At 36.1% G+C, this 22779-nt stretch overlaps 1 protein-coding gene and 1 long non-coding RNA gene across 5 annotated transcripts; both read right to left on the bottom strand.

The window, feature by feature from the left end:
• Positions 1-6412: 6412 nt before the first annotated feature.
• On the bottom strand, positions 6413-14800 carry LOC104114969 (uncharacterized). 4 transcript variants are annotated; one of them, XR_011410672.1, is made up of 6 exons: positions 14499-14800; positions 12901-13934; positions 12610-12764; positions 8115-8298; positions 7051-7388; positions 6413-6623 (listed from the first exon to the last, which is right to left on the bottom strand). It is a non-coding gene; the product is annotated as an uncharacterized lncRNA (long non-coding RNA). The 4 variants fall into 4 exon arrangements; XR_011410671.1 differs by having other exon boundaries at positions 12610-13934; positions 14499-14799; XR_011410673.1 differs by lacking the exon at positions 12901-13934 and having other exon boundaries at positions 14499-14793.
• A 2049-nt stretch (positions 14801-16849) lies between these two features.
• Positions 16850-21963, bottom strand: LOC104096558 (uncharacterized). Its single transcript, XM_009602941.4, has 5 exons — positions 21672-21963; positions 19120-19278; positions 18273-18533; positions 17301-17951; positions 16850-17200 (listed from the first exon to the last, which is right to left on the bottom strand). The coding sequence occupies exons 1-5, from the start codon at positions 21750-21752 to the stop codon at positions 17111-17113; spliced, it is 1242 nt and encodes a 413-aa protein (XP_009601236.2). The 5' UTR covers positions 21753-21963; the 3' UTR covers positions 16850-17110.
• Positions 21964-22779: the final 816 nt, after the last annotated feature.

Below are 22779 nucleotides of genomic sequence, written 5' to 3'. Positions count from 1 at the left end.
TTGATCATGCTAATGCATAAATTATATAAGAAAAAGAAACTTAGGTCTTTAAAAAGTGTTTCTTCACAATAGTTAACCTGATCTTGCATATTGGAAGTCAAATTAGTCTTTTGAAGATCTAGTTAGTGGGGTTAAAAAAATGTTTGTTTGGTGTTATCTTCTTTTGATTTATAACACTTTAGGTTATAAAGGCCTCACTTTACCTTTAAATCCATGATTGAAGTGAATAAACAGTAGACAACATTGACATTTTGTGGAAATACAAAAGGTAGAAAAAGGAAAAAGACTTATATCATAACTTATAAGAAGACATCTTTCAATGCTGCATGTGACTGACCCCAACATCTTTGGCAAAATTGGTGATCTATTCTAGTCCCACACACCATAGTACCCGCCCCCCACCCCACCCACCACCCACCCAACAAATTGAATAGGAGCGTCTTTAAGTGCCAGCAAGGTCACATATCCTGTCTTTTCTTTATAAGAGTGTTATTAACAACAAACTCAATATAAGCGTGCGAGTGGAGTTTGAAGAGGATAGTGTGTACGTATATCTTACCCTTACTTTGAGGGTAGAGAGACTATTTTTGATAGACTCCTGACTCAAGGAAAAAAAAAGAAAACAGTAACAACCAGTCATAACAACAGCAAAATAATAAGAAAACAAGCAGTAACAACATTAAGATAGTAAGAGAACAAGCAGTATCAACATCAAGATAATTAATAAGAAAACATGTAGTATTAAAGATTACCAATAACCAAATACACGACTAACTACTAATACTACTGGTATGGAGAAGACACACACCCGGCTACCTACTAACATTTTACCTTAATTCTCGGCTTCCACACCTTCCTATTATGGTCATGTCCTCAGTGAGCTGAAGTAACGCCAAGTCCTGCCTAATTACCTCTCTTCAGTACTTCTTTAGCCTACCTCTACCCCTCTTCAGACTAACCAAGGTCAACCTTTTATTATCAGTTAAAACATAGCCAGATGAAAAGAAACCATTTAGTATTATTTTTTTCAATTTTTTTTTACTAAGATTTGATTCCCTAAGCTTTCGTAATTTTTATACCATTTTATTGACCGTTAAACCAAAACGTTTAATCTGTACGACAAGCTCACATATTCTTAGATCTAACCTTGTGAACTCAAGATTTTTCTTTGAGATACGATTAGAAAAATGTTAACTCCGAAAAGAAATAGAAACTATAATCTTTTGTCAAAATCTTCTAGTAACAAGCTGTTAAGAACACTTACTTTGTTCTTGTATTTTGTTCATAACTCATCACCCTTTTGCAATCTCAATATAAAGAAGTTGAATTTAAACGAAAAGTAAATTGCCTTTGTGACTATTTTCTTTTTGAAAATAATTTTTAACTTCTGCTTTTGACCATTTCATCACAAGATGATATGTAATATTATACAAACTTTTAAATAACCATATACTATATGAATTTCCATAAAGTGAAGATTTCTGTTTCTGTTTCCTAATTTCCTCCCTTAAAATGGTCAAAAGGTTAAAGTCCATTTGGAAGTGTTAGGCAAAAGAATCAAAAGATCAAACCCTAGAGAAATAGATATTATGACCAGCTCTAAAAAATTTAATACAAGCTGACAAAATATAGTTAGGAAAATACCATTTAATTCTTTCTTTATTAAGCATGGACAGATGTAACATTCTTGTACGTGGACTAATTTCATGACTTAATTTGTTGACTGATTCTTTTCATTCTTCAATTTTTGTGGGTGTCTGGTTCTAGGGATCTCTAAAGAGTCAATATTTTGCTAAGTAGGCCTTTGAAAATGTTAGTACTTGATTTTTTCTTGATATGGTGTACCTTGTCTATGTGTGATCTATACAGGGGCGGCCCAATCTCATCGGAGGCCTAAAGCAAAATCTTAATAAGAGGCCTTAATATATATATATAATGAACATCGTTTTAAAAAAAAATAGACAAGTGGGGATGTATAATTAAAAAAAATGAGAACTTAGTTTTATAAAATACAGAAAATTAAATGAATTTAACGTTGATTGCATCACAACTGAAATGGGAGAATCCAGAAAACATAAGTGACTCCTTTTTTTTAGTAAGTCCCTTTCTATATTTGGTAACAATTCAACTTTAGATTTTTCTTTTTACCATTATTGAGATAATTTTTAGCCCAAAAACTTCTATGATTTATTTAAGATTACAAGTTTCAAAAGCTTTCCTTTATTTCATAAAATTCATGTCCAATCAAACACTTTCATATAAATTGGGACGGAAAGAGTATAATTTATGTAAGAAAAATAAATAATAAGTTAGATTATTAGATATAGTTACGTGACCAACTAATGAATAGAGAAATATAATTAAGTAAAAAGGTAAAATAAGATTGACAGAAAATTATTTTAATTATATTAATTAGAGGAAGAAATCGAATTATTAAAAGTTAATATGACAATAAAGAAATAAATTTATCAATAATAAAAGATAATTATATAAATAATATACTACTATATATAAAGAATACTAGTAATTTTGGGACCTTTAAATTTTTGGGGCCTAAAGCAAGTGTTTCACTTACTTTAGGGTTGGGCCGCCCCTGGATCTATAAAGCAACGGTTTAAGATGTGGAATTGACTATTGGCGCTTGTATCAGGGTAGACTATTTATATTATATTTTTTGAGGTGGGCCCTTATCATACCCTGTCTGCGTAAATGTCAGACATATTTTGTGCACTGGGCTGTGTTTCCTCATCTTGTGATTTTTAAACATTACTACATTGCTTTGATTTATTACTTTTAGTTTATGCAAATTGACATATCCATGTCACTATATGGGACCTTGTGACTTTGTTAATTAGCTGGTGGTCCAATGTAATATATAGGCACATGATGTGGCTTTTTTGCGCTACTCAAGGCTATGATATAGCTGTAATCCTCATAGACTAGATGAAAAAAATAGTAAATAAGACCAGTAAAAAAGTGAAAGATAATTCTTAAATTAGCTAACACTTCAAAAAATAAGAGAGGCAATTGGAGGATTATGCGAATAGGCAAAAATTTTAGCTTGTCGTACCAGATTACCTATCTTATTTTTCAGATTACTACCATTACAGACATGTACATATAATTACATTTTAGATAACTTATAATATAAATTTTTTCTTTCACTGTCCGTATATAAAAGTTAAACTCGTGAGTTTAACACCGGTGGCAAAAGTTACCATTCTAAGTTAAACCAACAAAGTCAGCACTCAAAGTTGTTTCTTTTTTGGATTAATTGACTGACCAGGAGCGTATCTAGGGGGTTCCATGGGTCACGTGAACCTATTCTCCCATCTCTAAATCATGTATAGTAATGTTATAGCTTTTCAAAAATATTTAAATATATGTGTGTACACTTATGCTCAAAGTATTATATGATGTGATGATTATTAGGCGTACCTCTCTAGGTGAGGTTATGACTTCAAATCTTATGTCAATCTTATTTTTTTTTCTTTAGAACTAGACGCTCACGGGGGATGGACGTGTCTGGTGTCTCTTTTTGGAGAGTCATTAAGTACCTTTTCTTTTTATTTCTTTAATTGTTTGGTTTATTCTTTCAAAATTTTCAAACATTAAAATTCCTTTTCTTCTTTTGTCGTTGTAAAATCTTATATGATTAAATAAAATGTGTATTTTAAAACTAGTAACAGTGTATGATGTAGCATATAGTCAATGGGTTCAACTGATCCCAGTATTTTCAACATGAAAAATAGAAATAGATATAAGAAAATTACTATTTTTAAAGAAAAATTAATTTTGAACTTATAATTCTAAAAGTGTAATGAGTGCGCAATAGTAAGAAGTAAAGGTTAAACCCGTAAAAATTATATTTTGGATCCACTTCTTCTTAATAGTGCATACATCCTGCCAAAATCCTGGATTCGCCTCTTTTGACTCCTTGTACTCCCTCTGTTTCAAATTAGATGAGGTACTTTCCTTTTTAGTATGTTCCAAAATGAATGACACATTTCTAAATTTGGAAATAATTCAACTTCAAACTCTTTATTTTACTAATTTTACCCTTGATAAGAAGCTTTTATAACCACACAAATGTCATGGCCCCACAAAGCTTTATTTCAAAACTCGTCTTCTTTTTTCTTAAATTACGTGTCGAGTCAAACTACTTCGTCTAAATTGAAATGGATGGAGTAATATTTTCTACTTGGAACCAGAGCTAAATGAGGCTAAACAAAGAACAAATTCTTTCAAATGGTTTGACAAGCGAAGACTAATAAGTCCTATGAAACCAGACGTTTATTACACAAGTCTTACTATATGACCTGAAAAATACTAAAAACATTAGGAGTATAATTCTTCAATTTGTATGGTAGTTATTAAATTCAGAACAAGAGAGTTGGTTTGCAGTCACATTTAATTTAAGATGCACCAATGGTTCCAAAGTACTGTTGCTGCTGCTTAAGACTTTTGAACTTAACACAATGTGAAACGTTTTTATGAAAGGCATATTTCTGGTTTGTGAGTGAGTTTATTTAATAGCTGCAGATCTAGCAAAATTATTTTACATTTATGTCATGTTCAAGTAGGTAAACGCCGGTCTTTAAATGTCTTTATCTTCTCTCCCTCCGGACAAGTTACCATGGTGTCAGAATCAGTTTGTGTATCTGCTATCTTCCACCAGCACAAATATCAGCAGGTAGTGATAACTCGATCGGTACGGCAATTCATGATAAGAAACCACTTAATATTTTTGTCTCCGTTAGATTTGAATCAGAAACTTCATAATTCTCAACTCACTTTATTAACCAGCTTCACACCTAAAATTACTACTTGTGCATACCAATTTCCTTCTGTCGGCTATTTACATATAGTAACTTTAAAATTCCTTTTAATGAATAAGGAAATTAACGTTTACATGTGATGACGAATTCAAGATACAATATAACTTTTACCTGTTGCAAGATTACTGCTAATACCATCTAAATGTATATCATATAGATACTTAAGGTACTAACTTTTATCTGTCTTCCCAAGTCCATAGAAGAAGAAAATTGTTTTATTCCGGATATTTTTTTGTTAGTCGGGAGCCTTAACAGAACAGCAAGAGTTAATTATCCTGTGATCAGAAGATCGAGGGTTCAAGTAGTAAAAATAATTTCTCGCAAAATAATGTATGATAAGGCACATACAATAGGCCTAATGTGATCCGACCCCTCCCGAACCCGTCTATAGTAGAAGCTTAGTGCACTTAAGTTTTTTTTTTTTTTTTTTTTTGGTCACTTTCTTCCCAATGTCCTATTTTTGCTAAAACGAACATCTATGATATCATCCTAACTTCTGCATGTATTGTATGGGTTTAAATTATTGTATGGAGTCATGGCAAAATATGGATAAGCATGTACGGTTAACGTATTGATGGGGTATGCAAATTAAATTAGTCATTTTGTTAATTAATCTCTAAAGGAATGAATATTAATTTTCCGCAATTGACATAATCATGACGCCAGTCTAGCGTCATGGATCTGTACATTGAAATATGAAACTATGCTTGTCGGGAATTTAATGCTTTTTTAAATAATTTAAATTAAATAATTATATGATTTCGTTAAAAATCTATCTGTCGTAATCTTGAGATTGAGAAAAAGGGGGTTTATTTCTTTTTAAAATCGACACCTACGGGTGTAGTATAGAAAATATAGTGGTCAATGAAGTGAGTTTAAATCATAAATTTTTATATTTAAATCTCGGGAAGGCAAAAAATACTCTTGATTTCTTTCCAAATTCCCGAGCCCTATATGGTAGAGTTATTCGATAGTTGATAGGAGATAATAGGTGCGATGAAACTAGTTGAAGTATGTGTAAGCTGATCCAAACAGCACCCCATTCTATTTTAATTTTTTTTAAAAATCGAATGGACAATAATCATCACTAGACAGTCTTCAAAGTTTAGGTGAGGAGATGAAGAGTGACTGGTTGTGGAAATCTTTTGAGAAGACCCTTTTGACTTGTTGGAGCCAAGCACAGCTACCTTTCACTTGTAATAAAAGAACATAATTATAAACCTAATCTTGCCCCCACTAGTTGGGATCAATTGTTCAACATATTAACCATTTTGCCACAAGTTTTCAGCAATAATTGTCTTTGATGCAGTTGTCTAACCATTTCAATGTCTCATATAACACGTCCAACATCTTTTCTTAATAGCAATGATGTACGAGCAAGCTTGGGAATACCTCAATTAGTGTACTGATACTATACTGGCTACCTTCTATCAACACAAGTATCAAGCAATTCTATCCTCCGCACATGTATTAGATAATTTTAGCCAGGGCATGTGCACCTTGTTACATGCGGTGTCACGAGACACCGCTTCGTTGAATTTTTTTGCTAGATATGTATAAGAAAAATGAAAATATTTTGAGAATAAATATAAAATTGACACCGCTTATCATTATAGTAATTTGTTCATTGGTCCACTTGTTCAAATTGTAATACCATTTATGAAATATAAACAAATGGTGAGAATTTAAATTATTTACATACCGGGCCACATTCAATATATGACAATCTACACATCTCCTCCTTGATTTGAATGACTTGTGATCGGCTACTCCTTGAATTGTTCTCTGCACAAAAATCATCAAACATTAAAAAAAAAAAAAAAAAAAAGCTAAATTCATCTAATAAATCTCTTATTCTTTCAATATTAAAGCGGCATTCCAAAGAGACCTCTTAACTTTATACTGCATTTCAGTGTTAGAATCTTTCATGAACTATACTATTGTTACTACTCTAGCCAATGCCCCTCTGCGTTATGCAATACTACAACAAACAACAACATACTCAGTATACTTCAACAAGTGGGGTCTGGTGAGGGTAGTGTATACGCAGACCTTACCCCAACATCGTGGAGGTAGAGATGTTGTTTCCGAGTACCCTCGGCTCAAGGACAAAATGAAAAGGACCAGTAACAACATCGAAATATAAACAGCAGCGTTATGCAGTACTGAATTGTACAAACTACTACAAGAAGCTTGAAGCTAGAATAGGGACCTTGTAAAGGAGAAGGAAGAAGAATGTGAAATTGCGATCCAGCAGAAACATTCTACAGCAATTTCCATTGCGCAAAGGAATTCTTTCAGCTTAACAGTAACATGATAGCATTGTCTAACCATAGAACATACTACTATAAGCTAAGAGTTAGATAGTAGAATAGCAACATTAACAATTCTCCTTGTACATAGAGCAGTTAAAATACTAGTAAATGTGTAGCTGCCTACTAGTACATCCTTGAACATCCAAAAGAACTTAAGTTACCCGCCTACGCTAATATTCTCAAAGATCTCCTGAACATCAGCAGCTGTAACTGACTTTGATGAATCAAAGGATGCCTGTCAAGGAAACATGGATGATCAAAAGCTATATTATTATCTAAAAGAAATGGGACATGCCAGTTAAACAGTAATAGTGAGAGACAAGGGAAAAGAGGATCTCCTTCATCCAATATCCATTTAGATACCATTTAAACCAGTGCAACAACGAGAAGTGGTTCTAGTTTCGCATCTCCTTCAACTAATATTCGTTTAGATAGTTGTACCACCATAGGCGACAACTAATCTCAATTTGCAGGCTCGGTCACCTTCTCATATCCTATTTGAAAGAGTGCTTACTTTGAACTTTAAGATTTCAGATTCCACGGATTAACTCAAATTACAGTTAAGATTTAAGAAATGCCAGTATACAAACTTTTCTTGTTCATGGGGAGTTAAACATGCAAAATTGCCGATAAGACACATGAAAACAAACTAGCTCTTTACATAGTTAACCAAAATATGGAATGAGTTATTCAACACAGTTGACATGAGCATATTTGGTGTCTTTATCACATTTATCTGACAGACACAAAAATGCTCCTAGATGTGTCTTCCTTCTAGCTGACGGCAAATAATTGTTCCAAACTCAACAAGATATGATAAACCAGATTTATACTAATTATATTTACATAAACATTTGTTAGCCTGTTCTTTTCTGATTAGTATACAGGAACAAATCAAAGTATTTCATGTACCTAATCTTTTTGGATGAGAAAGACCGGAGCAGAATTCAATGTAACTTACACTAATTTCAGTATTCCGTTCCTGGCAATATCAGTTTTACTTCGTTTTCTGGGTAATCCAGGATTATGTGAGGGCCATTGGCAAGAACACATTCCACTGCTGCCACAGTGCCACCCCCCCCTCAGTTTCTATCTTATCTGGTGCTACTGTTGAGTCGATTATCATAATTCAACTTGCATCAATGCTTTTTAAGAGCAACAAGGAGAAAAGAGAATCAGCGTTCAAAATAAAGAGTATAAGCAGAAAATGCACAAAACATTCACTTTCAAAACAAGACCATTCCTCTGTTAGTGAGTCCAGCTGAACTATTCAATAACATCTCGAGAAAGCCCAATGGCCTCATCATCATCAACAACAACAACAACCCAATGGGATCCCACAAGTGGAGTGTGAGGAGGATAACGTGTACGCAGACCTTACCCCTACCCTGGAGAGCAAAGAAGTTGTTTCCGAAAAACCCTCGGCTCGAGAGGAAGAACAGAACAACTAAACAACAACAAGGCCAGGAAAATAATATCAACAATGTAAGGGCCGGAGAAAATAAATGGAAGAAAGCAGTAGCAATAGCAATAGCAAAAGTAATAGCCACAAGCAGTAACACGACGGGGTACTAGAAAACCGAAGCGGAAGATAGTACTAAAATAGCCCCAATACTGGCATTCTAAGAATCGAAGACAATGTACTAGTCAGCTAGCTCTAATAAACCTGAAACATATCAGAAAAACACACGACGGCCTATTACCCTTCTACCCTAATCTTCGTCCTACATACCCTTCTATCAAGGGCCATGTCATCGGTAAGCTGAAGTCGCGCCATGTCCTGCCTTATCACCTATGCCCAGTACTTCTTAGACCGCCTTCTACCTCTTCTCCTACCTGCCAGCGCCAGCCGTTCACACCTCCTCACTAGGGCATCTAAGCTTCTCCTTCTCACATGCCCTAACCATCTAAGCCTCGCTTCATGCATCTTATCTTCTATAGGGGCCACACCCACTTTCTCCTGAATAACCTCATTCCTAATCTTGTCCAACCTAGTGTGCCCGCATATCCATCGCAAAATCCTCATTTCGGCTACGTTCATCTTCTGGATATGATAGTTCTTGACTCGCCAGCATTCTGCCCCATACAGCATAGACGGTCTAACCGCCGCCTTGTAGAACTAACCCTTAAGTTTTGATGGCACATTCTTGTCACACAGGACGTCGGATGCTAGCCTACAAATCATCTACCCCGCCCCTATACGATATGTGACATCCTCGTCAATCTCTCTGTCCCCTTAGATAGCTGACCCGAGATACTTGAAACTTTCTCTCTTGGGGATGACTTGTGAATCAAGCCTCACGTCTATATTTGCTCCCCCTAACACTACGTTGAACTTGCATTCCAGGTGCTCCGTCTTTGTCTTGCTCAACTTGAAACCCTTACACTCTAAGGTCTGTCGCCAAACCTCCAACTTTTCGTTGACACCGCCTCGCGTCTCATCAATCAGCACTATGTCGTCAGCGAATAACATACATCATGGCACTTCCCCTTGAATATGAAGCGTCAGCGTATCTATCACCAAAGTAAATAAGAACGGGCTGAGCGTAGATCCTTGGTGTAACCCCATCCCAACCGAAAAATGTTCCGAGTCTCCTCCCACTGTCCTCACCCGAGTCTTAGTTCCATCATATATGAACACCTCTAGCCTCCAAGCATCTCCAAAGGACCTCCCGAGGGACCTTGTCGTACGCTTTCTCTAGGTCAATTAACACCATATGCAAATCTTTCTTCCTATCCCTATATTGTTCCACCAACCTCCTAACAATATGGATGGCTTTCGTAGTCGAACGTCCCAGCATGAAACAGAACTGGTTCTCGGAAATAGACACCGTCTTTCTAACCCTCGCTTATACCACCCTCTCCCAGACTTTCATAGTGTGACTAAGCAACTTGATACCCCTATAATTGTTACAATTTTGGTAATTGTTATAATTTTGGATATCTACTTTGTTCTTATACAACGGGATCATCGTACTCCACCTCCACTCCTCAGGCATCTTCTTCGTCCTAAAAATAGCATTAAATAACCCAGTTAGCCACTCCAATCTAGCCCTACCCGCATACCTCCAAAATTCAACTGGGATCTTATTTGGCCCGGTCGCTCTTCCCCTGCTCATCTTACGCACCGCTCCCGCGACCTCCTCGAGACTAAAGCGCCTACAGTACCCAAAATCACAATGGCTCTCAGATTGCTCCAAATCGCCCAGCACAATGCTCATATCCCCCCTTCATTCAGGAGTTCATGAAAGTAAGTCTGCCACATTCGCTTGATCTGTGCCTCCTCCATTAAAACTTTGTCGTTCTCGTCTTTGATGCACCTCACTTGGTCCAGATCACGAGCCTTCCTCCCCCTCGCCTTAGCCAGCCAAAACAACTTTATGCCCACCTTTGTCCCCCAATTCTTCATACAAACGAGCAAAAGCTGCAGTCTTAACCTCCGTGACTGCTAACTTCGCCTCCTTCTTAGCCTTCTTATACCCTTCTCTGATGTTCCTCTTCTACTCCTCGCTCGTGCTCTCTATTAATTTCAAATATGCTGCTTTCTTGGCTTCTACTTTCCTTTGGACCTCTTCATTCCACCACCAGTCTCCTTTGTGGCCTCCAGCATAACCTTTAGAGACCCCTAACACCTCTCTCGCAGCCTCCCTAATACAGTCCGCTGTCCTCGTCCACATACTACTCGCGTCCCCGCTACTCCTCCATGCCCTTACAGCCAATTTCTCTTGCAACTCCTAAGCCTTGTCCTTAGTCAGAGCTCCCAACCTGATCTTCGGTCGACCACACCCAACTCTTTTCTTCCTCTTCAGCACGATGTCTAGGTCCATCACCAAAAGCCTATGCTGGGTCGTGAGGTTCTCATTCGGAATAACCTTACAATCAGTACACAGACCTTTATCACACCTCCAGAGAAGGAGATAGTCGACTTGGGTCTTGGCCGTCGTGCTCTTGAAGGTAACCAAGTGCTCCTCCCTCTTCAGAAAACTCGAGTTTGCTATCACCAAATCAAACGCCTTAGCGAAATACAACAGCGACGTACCTCCTCCGTTTCTGACCCCAAAGCCAAAGCCGTCATACACCTCATCATAGCCCTCAGCAGACCTCCCAATATGCCCATTAAAATCCCCTACTATGAATATCCTTTCAGTGGGCGGAATACCATACACAACCTCATCCAAACCTTCCCAAAAACGCCTTTTAACCTCATCATCCAGGCCTACTTGGGGAGCGTAAGCGCTAATAACATTCAAAGTACGCCATCCAACCACTAATTTAATAGCCATCAGCCTATCATTCACCCGCCTAACCTCTACCACTAGCTCCCTGGGATATTTGTCCACCAATATGCCCACTCCATTCCTACCCCTCTTACATCCTAAGTGCCACAGTTTAAACTCATCCGCCTCCCGTGCCTTAGACCCTACCCACCTCGTCTCTTGGACACAAGTTATATTAATCTTTCTCTTCTAGAGAATCTTAGCTAATTCTATAGACTTCCCTGTCAAAGTCTCTATGTTCCAAGATCTAATTCTCAACCTAATAGTTCCCTTATGTCCCTTACCGCTCAATGGCCTCATCAACCGTTTTATATCCTCTTGGCACAAAAACAAAACTGAGAGTTCGAGATTTTAATTTAAACTCTAGCTGAATTGGTTGAGAAAGGAAGACACGGTAGTGCTTACAAGGTCAAAGTTGAGATAACATCGGTCAGTAGGATTAAGAGTTTGTTAATTTCAAAGGATGATCCAAGTCAAAGTTAATGTAACATCGGCCACAAGGATTAAGAGTTAGGCGATTTCAAAGGATGATTCAAGAAGATGATGCAACAGAAACATCAAAATGAAGAACCTCAAACATTGCCTTGTTGCTTTTACTATTCCAAGCAAGAGAAGCTAACAATTAAACTAATACAAGCAGAATGGCAGTCCGTTCAAGCATCTCCATCATATATTTATTCTTTGTATGAAACTCATTTTACCTTGTAATAAATCAATTCCCACTTGGACTTAAGCCCTTAAAAATAACTCTGAAACACATTTATTGAAGCAGAGTAATAGAAGCATCTTACACCCTCTTTCTGTTCTATAGACAGCTAGAATATGGTTACATCTCCTACTTTTGTGTTTCAGTTAGCATATCAATTGCAAATTGCATGGTGATTGCACATCAATATTATTAGATCATGAACGGTTTCCGGTAGGAAACTTGAGAACAAGGATAATACTGATATAGAAAGTGGTTTCGAGGCTGTAATGCATTCCAACACAACATACCATGAAGCAAGGAAGTATAACAACTAATGGGAGTACCTTGTCCAATTATATGGATAATAAAAAAGATAAATCAATCAAGTCTGAAGGTAAATGGCACGTTTAGATGTTTTAAAAGAACTTGACTTTTAGGGTAAATAAAACATATAGCATAATAAATAGAGTAAATAAAGAAAGGTGACTCACTCAACACAGAGTTGGTGTGACCCAAAGTGGCAGACAAACACGACCGAGGGAAATACCCTCGTAATGCGACCGGAAACTTCCATCTGCTAAGTTGAACACCCCTATGTCCGAGCCGCCTCCTTCTTCAAACTCCGTGTGCTCAATCAAACAATTATCTGTAAAATAAATATGATTGCGCTTGATTCCTGGAAATTGAGAAGCTTGGACCGAAAGAGAAGCATTAGCGCTCAGAAAAAAATCTTTGTCCCCTAAATCCCTTTTCTCAATCATTTTGCCAACAGCTAAATCTACCTGGAAAACTTGAATATTTGTTGTCCGATATGTCCACTTCAAACTATCTGTGGCATAGATGGGCGTCAATGGAATCCTGTCACGATCTTACTTGACTCTCTTTATTACATAATATAGCGTAAATACAAATAATGATCCTAATGATTCTAGGATGTAACACTCCGCATCTGGATCCCGTGGTAACTTTGCTACGAAATGACTTTTAGCAGGTCCAGAGCCAGCAACATCACAAACATAGACACAGCCACTATAAGCAACCGTGTAAAAGAGGCCATCAAAATATACCACATCACTAACATGTTGGAAAGAGGTTCCATTCCTAATCCTGGTCCATAGTAAATCTCCTGGTCTCCAAAAACTGAGGAATCGGTTGGGTCCCTCAATGACCATGAGAACATAGTCAGATGTCTGAGAAGGATTAGCTAAGAGAACTGCTTTCCTGATAAAGGTCCATGGTTCATCAGTGTCGTTGAGTTCATAATAATCTTCAGTGGTATTTTGATGGGGCAATTCGATCTGAACACCAGAGAAGGGATGTAACAGACTGATTTCACCCTCGTCTTTTCCAACTGTGATAAGCCATCCCATAGACTCCACACATCGTTTTCCACTGGCTCCCGGAATCCGCTTCTTCAAAATCATGCCATTATAGAGACTGAAGAATTTTCTACAGGTGTTATCATCCTCCTCCCCAGCTAACATCAGCCACGGAATCCTAGGCAAGTCACTGTTAAAATTGGCCTTGGTGGCCACATAGTGCCACGATTTGCAGACCATGCCGAAATTAAGGTAGTCTTCAATCAAATTTAAACGTCTAACTACTAGAACCAGCAGATCATGTTGAAGGTCCGACCAATCAGCCACATCTTGCAGTTCCGCCATACAACAACCACAACAACCCAGTGAGATCCCACAAGTGGGGTTTGGGGAGGGTAGTGTGTACGCAGACCTTACTCCTACTCTAGAGGAGTAGAGAGGCTGTTTCCGATAGACCCTCGGCACAAGATTGCAGTTCCGCCATATTATCACAAGTTCTGTAAACAGAGTTTGGCATGAATTTCACTTTTGGTGTCGTTACAGTTCTAAATTTCAAACACGACATCTAAGGCAAATAGATACTCCCTTCGTTTCAATTTATATGACACGTTTCACTTATTAATCCGCTTAAGAAAGAGTGACACATTTATATATTTGAAAATAATTTAACACTTTTTATTTTATCCAATTTATCCTTAATACAAAGTTTTTATAGTCATCAAAATTGAGGGCCCCGCAAAAGCTTAAGTTTCAAAAATATCTTTTATTTTTTTCTTAAACTTTGTGCTAAGTCAAACTAACTCACGTGAATTGAAACGGAGGGAGTAAATGAGAGAAATACACAATTAGAAAATACGAGTAATCGTCATTGTACATCAGTATATGACGCCAGTAAACAAACACCTATCAGTGGAAGCAAACAACTAAATGAATCATTAATTGAATCCATAAAGTAGGGTTTAATTAGCGACCTCGTTAACACAATTTTTCTATAACATTCAAATATGCACGAGACAGCATATGCAAGTATAATTAGATTTTCAGAAATTAAATTTTCTCACCCTTTTTTCGAACAGCTTCACCGGCGGCCACCAAATGGGACACTTCTCAGGCTGAAAATCTCAGCCTATAAATAATGAGAGGAGAAGAGGGAAATTAGAGGGGGAAAAAGGAGAAGAAGATGGACTTGGGTTTGTAGTTGAATTGTTTTTCAAATCCCTAAAAAAGAGTGAAAAAGAATTGGCGCTGGGTTGAGACTTGTGTTTGAGCAACCTATGACAAATAAAAATATTTATAGCGAAATTTGAAGGTTTCGCACAAATTAATTGAAAATTTTAGACCATAATCTAATAATTAAACTACTTATAGAAAATATTAGTCTAAAGTTGTCAGCAAACACTAGCTCAAATTGCTATAAGCCAAATATAATTAAAATAAAATAGAAAAGAACGGTAGCTCCAATTCTCCATTTTTCAATTCTGTAACACCTGAATCATATTTATAACCCGTTTGGCCAAACTCGAAAAATAAATTATTTTTTTCAAAAATACTTTTGGTGATAAGCAATTTGTGTTTGGCTAATTAATTTAAAAAGTACTTCTAAGTATCAATTAGTTTTTACCAAACTTTTAAAAAGTATTTCTAAGTATATTTTCTCAAAAGTATTTCACGGAAGAAACTATTTTTTTCTGCTTCTCCTCAGAAACACTTTTTTTTTTCTCCTAAAAGCTTGGCCAAACAATTCAAATTTGAAAAAAAAACACTTTTTTTTGAAAAAAAATGTGCTTTTAAATTTGAAAAAACTTGGCTAAACGGGCTATTAATACATAGAAAGGATTACAAAGATAGACAAAAAATAAACACCGGCCTAAAAAGGGATTATTTGTGCACTTTGCGCCTTTTAAGTTGGCTAAACCTCAGGGCAATAACGTAGGGTTTTAGAGAGGAGAATCATAATTTTCATGCAGAGAGAAAAATGAGGAGATCACTAGCGGTACTAACTACTTAGTGCAAAGAGTAGAACATTTCTCATAGCAAATCAAAACTTACATGGTTATGCATTTCTTCCTAGGTACTACTCAGTAATCGTTCATCTGAATATAATGTGTTCAATGCTAAAAATCTTAAAAATTAAAATCATAGGATTTAAATTTTGGATCCGCATCTGTCTTTGATATTTGTTCTAACGACAACGATGAAAAGGTTGAGGAAATAGATACGGAGGACGACGACGTGAGTGAGTATTCAAGACATATTTATATACTCTGTTTATGGTATGCATAATGCACCTGAGAATTCCTATGCTTTGTGGGATTTGGTGAAGCAAATTGGAGAAAAGAAGGCTGGGATCTTGTTTGTGTTGGTTTTAGCTAAAAAAATGGTGTGAATGAGAAATGGCCCGAGGAAAAAATAAAATTTTGAACTTTTCACCTTTACAAAGGAACATTGTCCTACATTAGACGAAGAAAAGATATTTGGAGGGTTTATATATAATTGCACGTCTTCTATCTCTTAAAAAGTTGAGAAGAAATCAAGCATCGCGTCGTCGTTGTTCCCTTGGCGGCTTCATGCTTAACACATTATTCATATATTTTCAATATTGGGTCGGGGAAGGACTGCATTTAAGAACTTCAATAAGCTTGATGATTTCGAATATCTTCCGGATGCTACAACTTAAACATTAGAGATTTTTGTAGGCTTTCAACTTATGACAAATCGAAATTTGGAATTTACAAAGATTTGATCAACTGCTAGATAAAGAAGTCAATGCGAGTTATAAATCACATTTGTAGAATGCTACTTATAAATCGTTCATGTAATGCGACCTATTTGGTAAATATCTAATTATAAATCAATTTGCATTTGACAAATGATCATAAAAGAAGCAAATGCATTTCTAAAGCCCTTTGTGTCTTACAGCTAACTGTTTTTATTATCTCGATTTTCTATTTCTGTGGCCCTTTTATTTCTTACAAACTATTAACTATTTAATTGTCTCGTTAATATGATACAACAAAAGATAGTAAAATGATTATACCGATGGTAAAGAGTACAATTGGATGTCTATAAAGGCTTAGATCGGTGAACTTTATTCAATTCAATTTTCAAATTAGAGAAGCATAATTGTATTTATTTTCTAATATTGTGGATTGTACCCGTAGCATTGCTCCTCTAAGAGAAACTATTTAAGAGGTTCCCTTGAAAGAATATTTACTTTAATTGGTTCAGTATAAAAGTCAAGCTTTTCCGAAACCAATTTTTATGTTATGTTATAATATATGTTCTCTATAACAGCACTTCACTATAACATCCAAAAATATTTGAAACAAACAAGGTTGTTGTAGAGAAATTTGACTTTACTACAAAAAAGCTCCTTTCTTGGAGCTAGAACAGGAACTTTGTAAAGGGGTAATAAGATGAACGAGAAATTTTGATCCAATAGAAACTTTCTAGCATAAAGGAGTTCTTTGAGCTTAACAACATGATCGTACTCTCACTATAGGTAAGACAATATGATAAAGCTAAACTTAGATAGTAAAGCACACTAAGAATTCCCCTTGGTACATATATAGATCAGTTAAAATTGCTAGTACATGATTCAGTGTTGAGCAGCAAAACTAACTACACTCGATGTGCAGTTGCAAAGCTACTTTTCTTGAACATTCAAAATAACTTAAGTCATACGCCTGCGCTTCTGGGCAAGATTCTCAAAAATCTTATGAACGTCAGCAGATGTAACTGGCTTTGATGGATCGAAGGATGCCTGTCAAGGAAATATAAAGGTAAAAGAATGCTCGAGAGATATATCCCGATTAATTGGGAAATACCAGTTCAACAGTATCAGATAGGGATGAGGGACATACCAGGTAGGTACCGATCTCGTCTTTAAGGTCAGCAATGCCAGTCAAAACCTCCATTTTCCCAACGTGGCCCAGTTTATTAAGCATCTCAGCACTAAGTTCTTGCTCATGTTGAGCTCTCTTCTGCTTTGCCATTTTCTCATATTCTGCAATTGTATCCTCTCTTTCAAGTAAGAAGGCAAGCCCTTTCTGTTTGTAGAATTCTGTGCAATTTGGACACCTACAGAGAATTTCTCTCCAGTCGTTAGAAAGGAACATTGGCTTGCTTTTCTCAAGGCGAATTGGAGCTTCTAACAAGTTCAGTCCAAGGACACATTTGGTACTAGGACCAGCAATTTGGTTACACTGATTCAGAATTGTGTTTGTTGCAACGTTTTCTCCAACAACAGCCTTCCCGGTGAAGTCTTTTTTAGGATTATCCTCAGTTACAGGAGTCTCAATTGAGGAACTTCCACTGTTAAGCTCCTCAGAAGATCCCGCAGTCGAGGGTGCATCTTCAACCACCTCCTTGTCCTTCGAAGAGTTTGTAGCAGTGTGCTGCTGAACCGGTGCAAATATAGAATGAGGATATAGCTTTAGAAAAGAACAAATAGCTGCGCATCCCTGGCAGATTAAATCCTCAAATTGAGGCTCCCCATTTTCATCCCTTGGAACCTGTAATAAAAGCACAACGATTAGTAGCTTCTTTTAACTAATGAGTCATAAGAGGTAAATTGCAACCAACTTACAGATAAGGAAACAAGTAATGCATTAGACATAAGAAAGCATCTGATCTCATGACTGATAGGGTATACATCCTCCGTGATGGACAAGAATCAAGGAAATAATATGAATGAATACAACATTTTTCAGAAGCTACAATCGACGAAACATCTCAAACTAACTAAGTTTCATAAATCATGAAGTTATCTCACATAAAAAAGAGAGTTGAAAATGATGAGCAAAAGTTAAGCAAGAAGAACAAGGGCCACCAACCATATCAGAGGACTCAAGACCAAGATGCTCCTCATGAAACCAGTCCTCACAGATACAGCATTGGAGATTCTCCAATTGGTCTTCAACATCAGGATCAGGATATGGCCGGCAACATGTGCAGTATGAACCTTTGAAATTGTGATTATATGAATTCTCCGTGTTTTCAACATCTTTGCTAGCGTCAAGCTTGCAGAAGAATTCCCCGAACATTGAATTTCCACAGTCACACCTAAAGTTTCTCTTCGTCCAAAGTTCCAAAATCTTGTTGAACCAACATCCCGAAAATTAAGATTAATATATCTCAATGTAAAAAGTGAGATAGTTAAATTATCACCAGATAGAAGAAAAATATGAAGCAGCACCATAGTACTCAATTAGAAATCTTGCGACTGAAGTAGATAACATTTCTTCAACACATTAGAGTCATGGCTTCACGAAAATATTACAACATTGCCACACAGTTCATCTTTGAAAATGAAAATCTTAAGTTAAATTCAAAAACACAACAGCTTTATTTCACCAGCCTATGTACACTAGAGTGACAAAACCAAGCAGCAAGTTGGATTAAACAAAGATAATATTAGAGTATAACGCATCCGCTGAAGTACACCAGCAACCTCCCAGATATAGCGTGCAAAAATCATAAACTGCTACTGTATGACAAGATATCCTCATTCTTTACATTTTAAAGGACAGAATGGCGACATGGGTATTCAACATTTTCCCAGGTAGTCCCGGGTTTTCAGAATATAAGCAGAAAAAATTTACCATCAGCAGCCTGAGATCATTATTCACCTAATCATTTATGGTAAGCAGGAAAAAAGCAAGTCCTTAAATTAGTGAATACCTCATGACCATCATGGCAAGAAAGGCTACAAGCTGTGCAAACCCCAGCGTTCCCATCTGGTGTGCATGTCAAACAAGAAAAAATAGCTTGTCTCTTCATATAACCTTTACTATAGGTGCACTCCTTGCCTTCATCACCACCTAAGACCAGATCCGCCTCCTACTCCAAGATGATTTATCCCCAAAAAAAAAATCAAGCATATACTGGGATAAAATAACAGTCAAATTCAAAACAGCACGATCAACTAACATTTCAAACATTTCGTAATAGATTAAGGTTCATATCTTTCTGAAAAATGAATGCTCTTTAGGGGGGGGGGAAGGGGTTCAGCCTGTACATATTTGGCCCCAAAAAACCGCACCACCCCCACCCCCCACAAAAGGAAAACCCATGCTAATTTGATGCTACCGCAAGCCATTATCTTATCACGGGATTAATGGTACTTGAGAAAATCAACAGTAGTACATGCCAATGAACAAATCACGTTTAGCCAGTTAAAAACGCTTTAAGTGAAATTATGAATATAGAAAGCATTTAGTATAAAATAAGAGAGTACAAATTAGAGCTGCAGTGCTTTTAAAAACAACGAAGCATGAAAATGCTCCCAATGATTCTATAAATAAGTACGAGTATATTCAGGATTTGAGCAAATTTCCTTCTAAAAATCCTTTAAGGAAGCACTGAACGTACACTCCACCACTGTAATCAATTATTTCAAAGTTCCAATTCACTGCTTAAATTTGACAGTGAATAGCCATTATGTAGCACAGCTCCTGATGCCATATTTATCTTCTTATGTAGCACAGCTCCTGATGCCATATTTATCTTCTAAAAAATAATTATTATCCAGTTTTCAGTAGGTCTAGTGAGGAAACTATGAAAGTCGCAAGGACACTAACTCACCCGCTAAATGTCTGAAGAAAGACCTCAAAAGTCACCATGTGATTATACGAGATAGATTAGCTTTCTCATCTATCCGGCGGAGCCAGAATTTTCACTAAGGGAATTCAAAATATAAAGCAGTAAATACACTAAAAAAGCCAAAGGAATTCATCATCTACTATATATATAAAAAGAAAATAATCTTAACCTTGTATATACAGTGTATACAGTGTAATTTACAGTGAATGGGGTTCGGATGAACCCGCTTCTGCCACCCTAGCTCCCCCATGAGTCACACAGACATAAGAATAGAATAATTAGCTAAGGCTCCTGCCTATACATTCATCATCATCTACACGTCAAACTCGATCTGGTTTGTTTTCAATATTAAAAAGATTAATCACAATTTGAATGTTCTTACAATGGCCGAATAGCTTACCAACACCCTCTTACTTTATCCAAGCTTGAGATTAGCAATACCTACCTATAAATTATATTAACTTATTAAAATTTATATTTGCTCTAGCACCTATCTCAAATTTACATGTCTTTGCACTTAAACATCTATTTATCTAACTCTTCACAGTCAAAGTCTTTATGCAATTTATGCATGGAAATGAAAGAAAATTAACCCAAATTGCACGTTCAAACCTTAGTTTTCCTTAGTTAGTATGGCATATGGATCTAAGGTCTCAAAAAGTAAGAAAGTATGACTATCATAAAGGATGCACAATATACAATCATCAACTCTATTTCCAATGCAAAAGAAACTACCCACCTAGCATCAGATGAGGTCAACTCCGAAACATCATGCTAATAAGATGTGCTCCACACAAACTACTGATTGAATTCATCTCAACACCCATATGCTCAAATTTCAGACTAATGGTTATGGAATTCAAGAGCTAGCAATGATTAAGCTTATACAAGACTCCGTTTAACATAATGAAAAAAAAAACTGAGTAGAAGACATAAACCCACAAAAGACTCAACTTTATAGAATAACATCTTGTGATGCACACTACTATCAATCAACAAATCGGTCAATTAAGTCTCAATACCCAAATTAGGTGGCGTCGGATAGATAAATTGAAGTCTCAATCCCAAATTACTATGAGGAATTATCATACTCTTACTATCCTTTACAATGTGTATATCTCATGTAAATTCAGCAAATGAATAAATGCAGAGGCGGATCCGGGATCTAAATTTGATGGGTTAAACCATCAAAATTTTAGGTTCGGGATAATATTTGTCGAAATTTTGTTGTTTTTCACATATACATCTACATCCAACACTGAATAAATGTGTTTCTGACTTCGAACTCTACAAATCAAAAGAAGTTGAACATGATTCTACTAACCAAAATGGGGGAGCCGGGTAGCGAAAGGGGCCAAATCCGCTTCGCCGGAAAATTACATTGCTTATACACAAGGTAAAAAAGAATTTTATGTATAAATATTAGCCGGTGAATCCCCTTGATTTAGTCACACTTTTTTACTTTTTTTATTTTCTGAATCCCCTTGGTGAAAATACTGGCTTCACCACTGCTAACCCAATTGATTTAGTTTTTGTTCTATTAAGTATAACATATAGATACAACGATTGCAATATAACAAGTTAAATGGTATAAGAATACAGAATATCAATATTTTGCAAAGTGAAATTACCAGCTCCTGCTCTTCGAGATCTTCGAGATACTCATTAATCGAAACAGTCTGATCACCTTCCTCTTCAAATGCATCAGCCATAATCAAAACCTAAATTAAGCTAACAAAAAAGCCACAAATCAAACTAAATTAAACAGCAAAAGAACCGTTGGAAAACCCTAAGGCAAACGAAACCCTAATTTCGTGAAGAAGAAGAAGAAGAAGAAGGTGTCTACAGGCAACGATCAGTGGAATCGGTGAAAATACTATTATTATCCATGGGGAAATTGAAGAGAATACGGAAGGAATAGCTATTGCTCTGTAAAAATTAGGTTAGGGTTTTATTTCGAGGCAAAAAGGGCTGTAAGGACATTTTCCCGCCATTTTGAGCTACATTGATTTTTTTCCACTAAATATAAATTCATGGTATGGTGGGTGTTGTAAGTCTGGATTCTTCTAGAGAATGATACATACAAGCTGAGAAAAATAGGATAATTTATTTAAATTAAACCAACCAATGAATATATGATATTTGTTTTTTCATTTATAAATTCATTGTTTTACCATAAGGTTAAATTATTTTTATTTTGTATAAACATTTTTATCAAATATTAATGTCCTTAATCAACTGCAAATGTAAGGTTTTGAGCCAGCATTATATAGTAACCTGAGTACGTACCTAATCTTTCGTCACAATAAACTTGTGTGCCCGTTAAAGGTGAATTTAAGATTTTAAATCAATAAATTTGACAAATCGATGATATTTAATACTCCATTCTTTTTTTGATAAATTGAAATCCAGTGCATTACAATACAAGATACACACATAGATAGCTCAAAATGACATTTGCTTGTATTGTCATTCATCGATTAGAACTTTGTTTAGCCGTAAAACAGTAAATTTATACGTGGTTTCTAGATAAATAAATTAATTTGATCCTAAAATAATAAAATAATTAAAGAATTATGCAAGACTTAGCCTTGAGATGAAGACGAAATAACAGAAACAACAGTTTCGGGAATATGATTTTCGGGCACAACAATAATGAAACCAAAAGGCAAGAAGATAAGATTGTATTAAGCTTTGAATAGAATGTTGCATGAGTTTGTCCAAAAAATTTCCTTTTAC

This window comes from Nicotiana tomentosiformis, chromosome 8 (genome assembly GCF_000390325.3).
Source record: "Nicotiana tomentosiformis chromosome 8, ASM39032v3, whole genome shotgun sequence".
Classification (NCBI taxonomy): Eukaryota; Viridiplantae; Streptophyta; class Magnoliopsida; order Solanales; family Solanaceae; genus Nicotiana; species Nicotiana tomentosiformis.
Note: the sequence above shows the minus strand (reverse complement) of the source record. Positions and strands in the feature narration are given on the sequence as shown.

Excerpts from the sequence above, each read along its gene's own strand:
- LOC104096558 (XM_009602941.4), bottom strand. The coding sequence starts at position 21,752 with ATGGCTGATGCATTTGAAGAGGAAGGTGATCAGACTGTTTCGATTAAT. Across the intron at positions 19,279-21,671 it reads ATCTCGAAGAGCAGGAGCTG|GAGGCGGATCTGGTCTTAGG; the intron begins GTAATTTCACTT and ends ATCTTGGAGTAG. Across the intron at positions 17,952-18,272 it reads GTCTTGAGTCCTCTGATATG|GTTCCAAGGGATGAAAATGG; the intron begins GTTGGTGGCCCT and ends CTTTTATTACAG.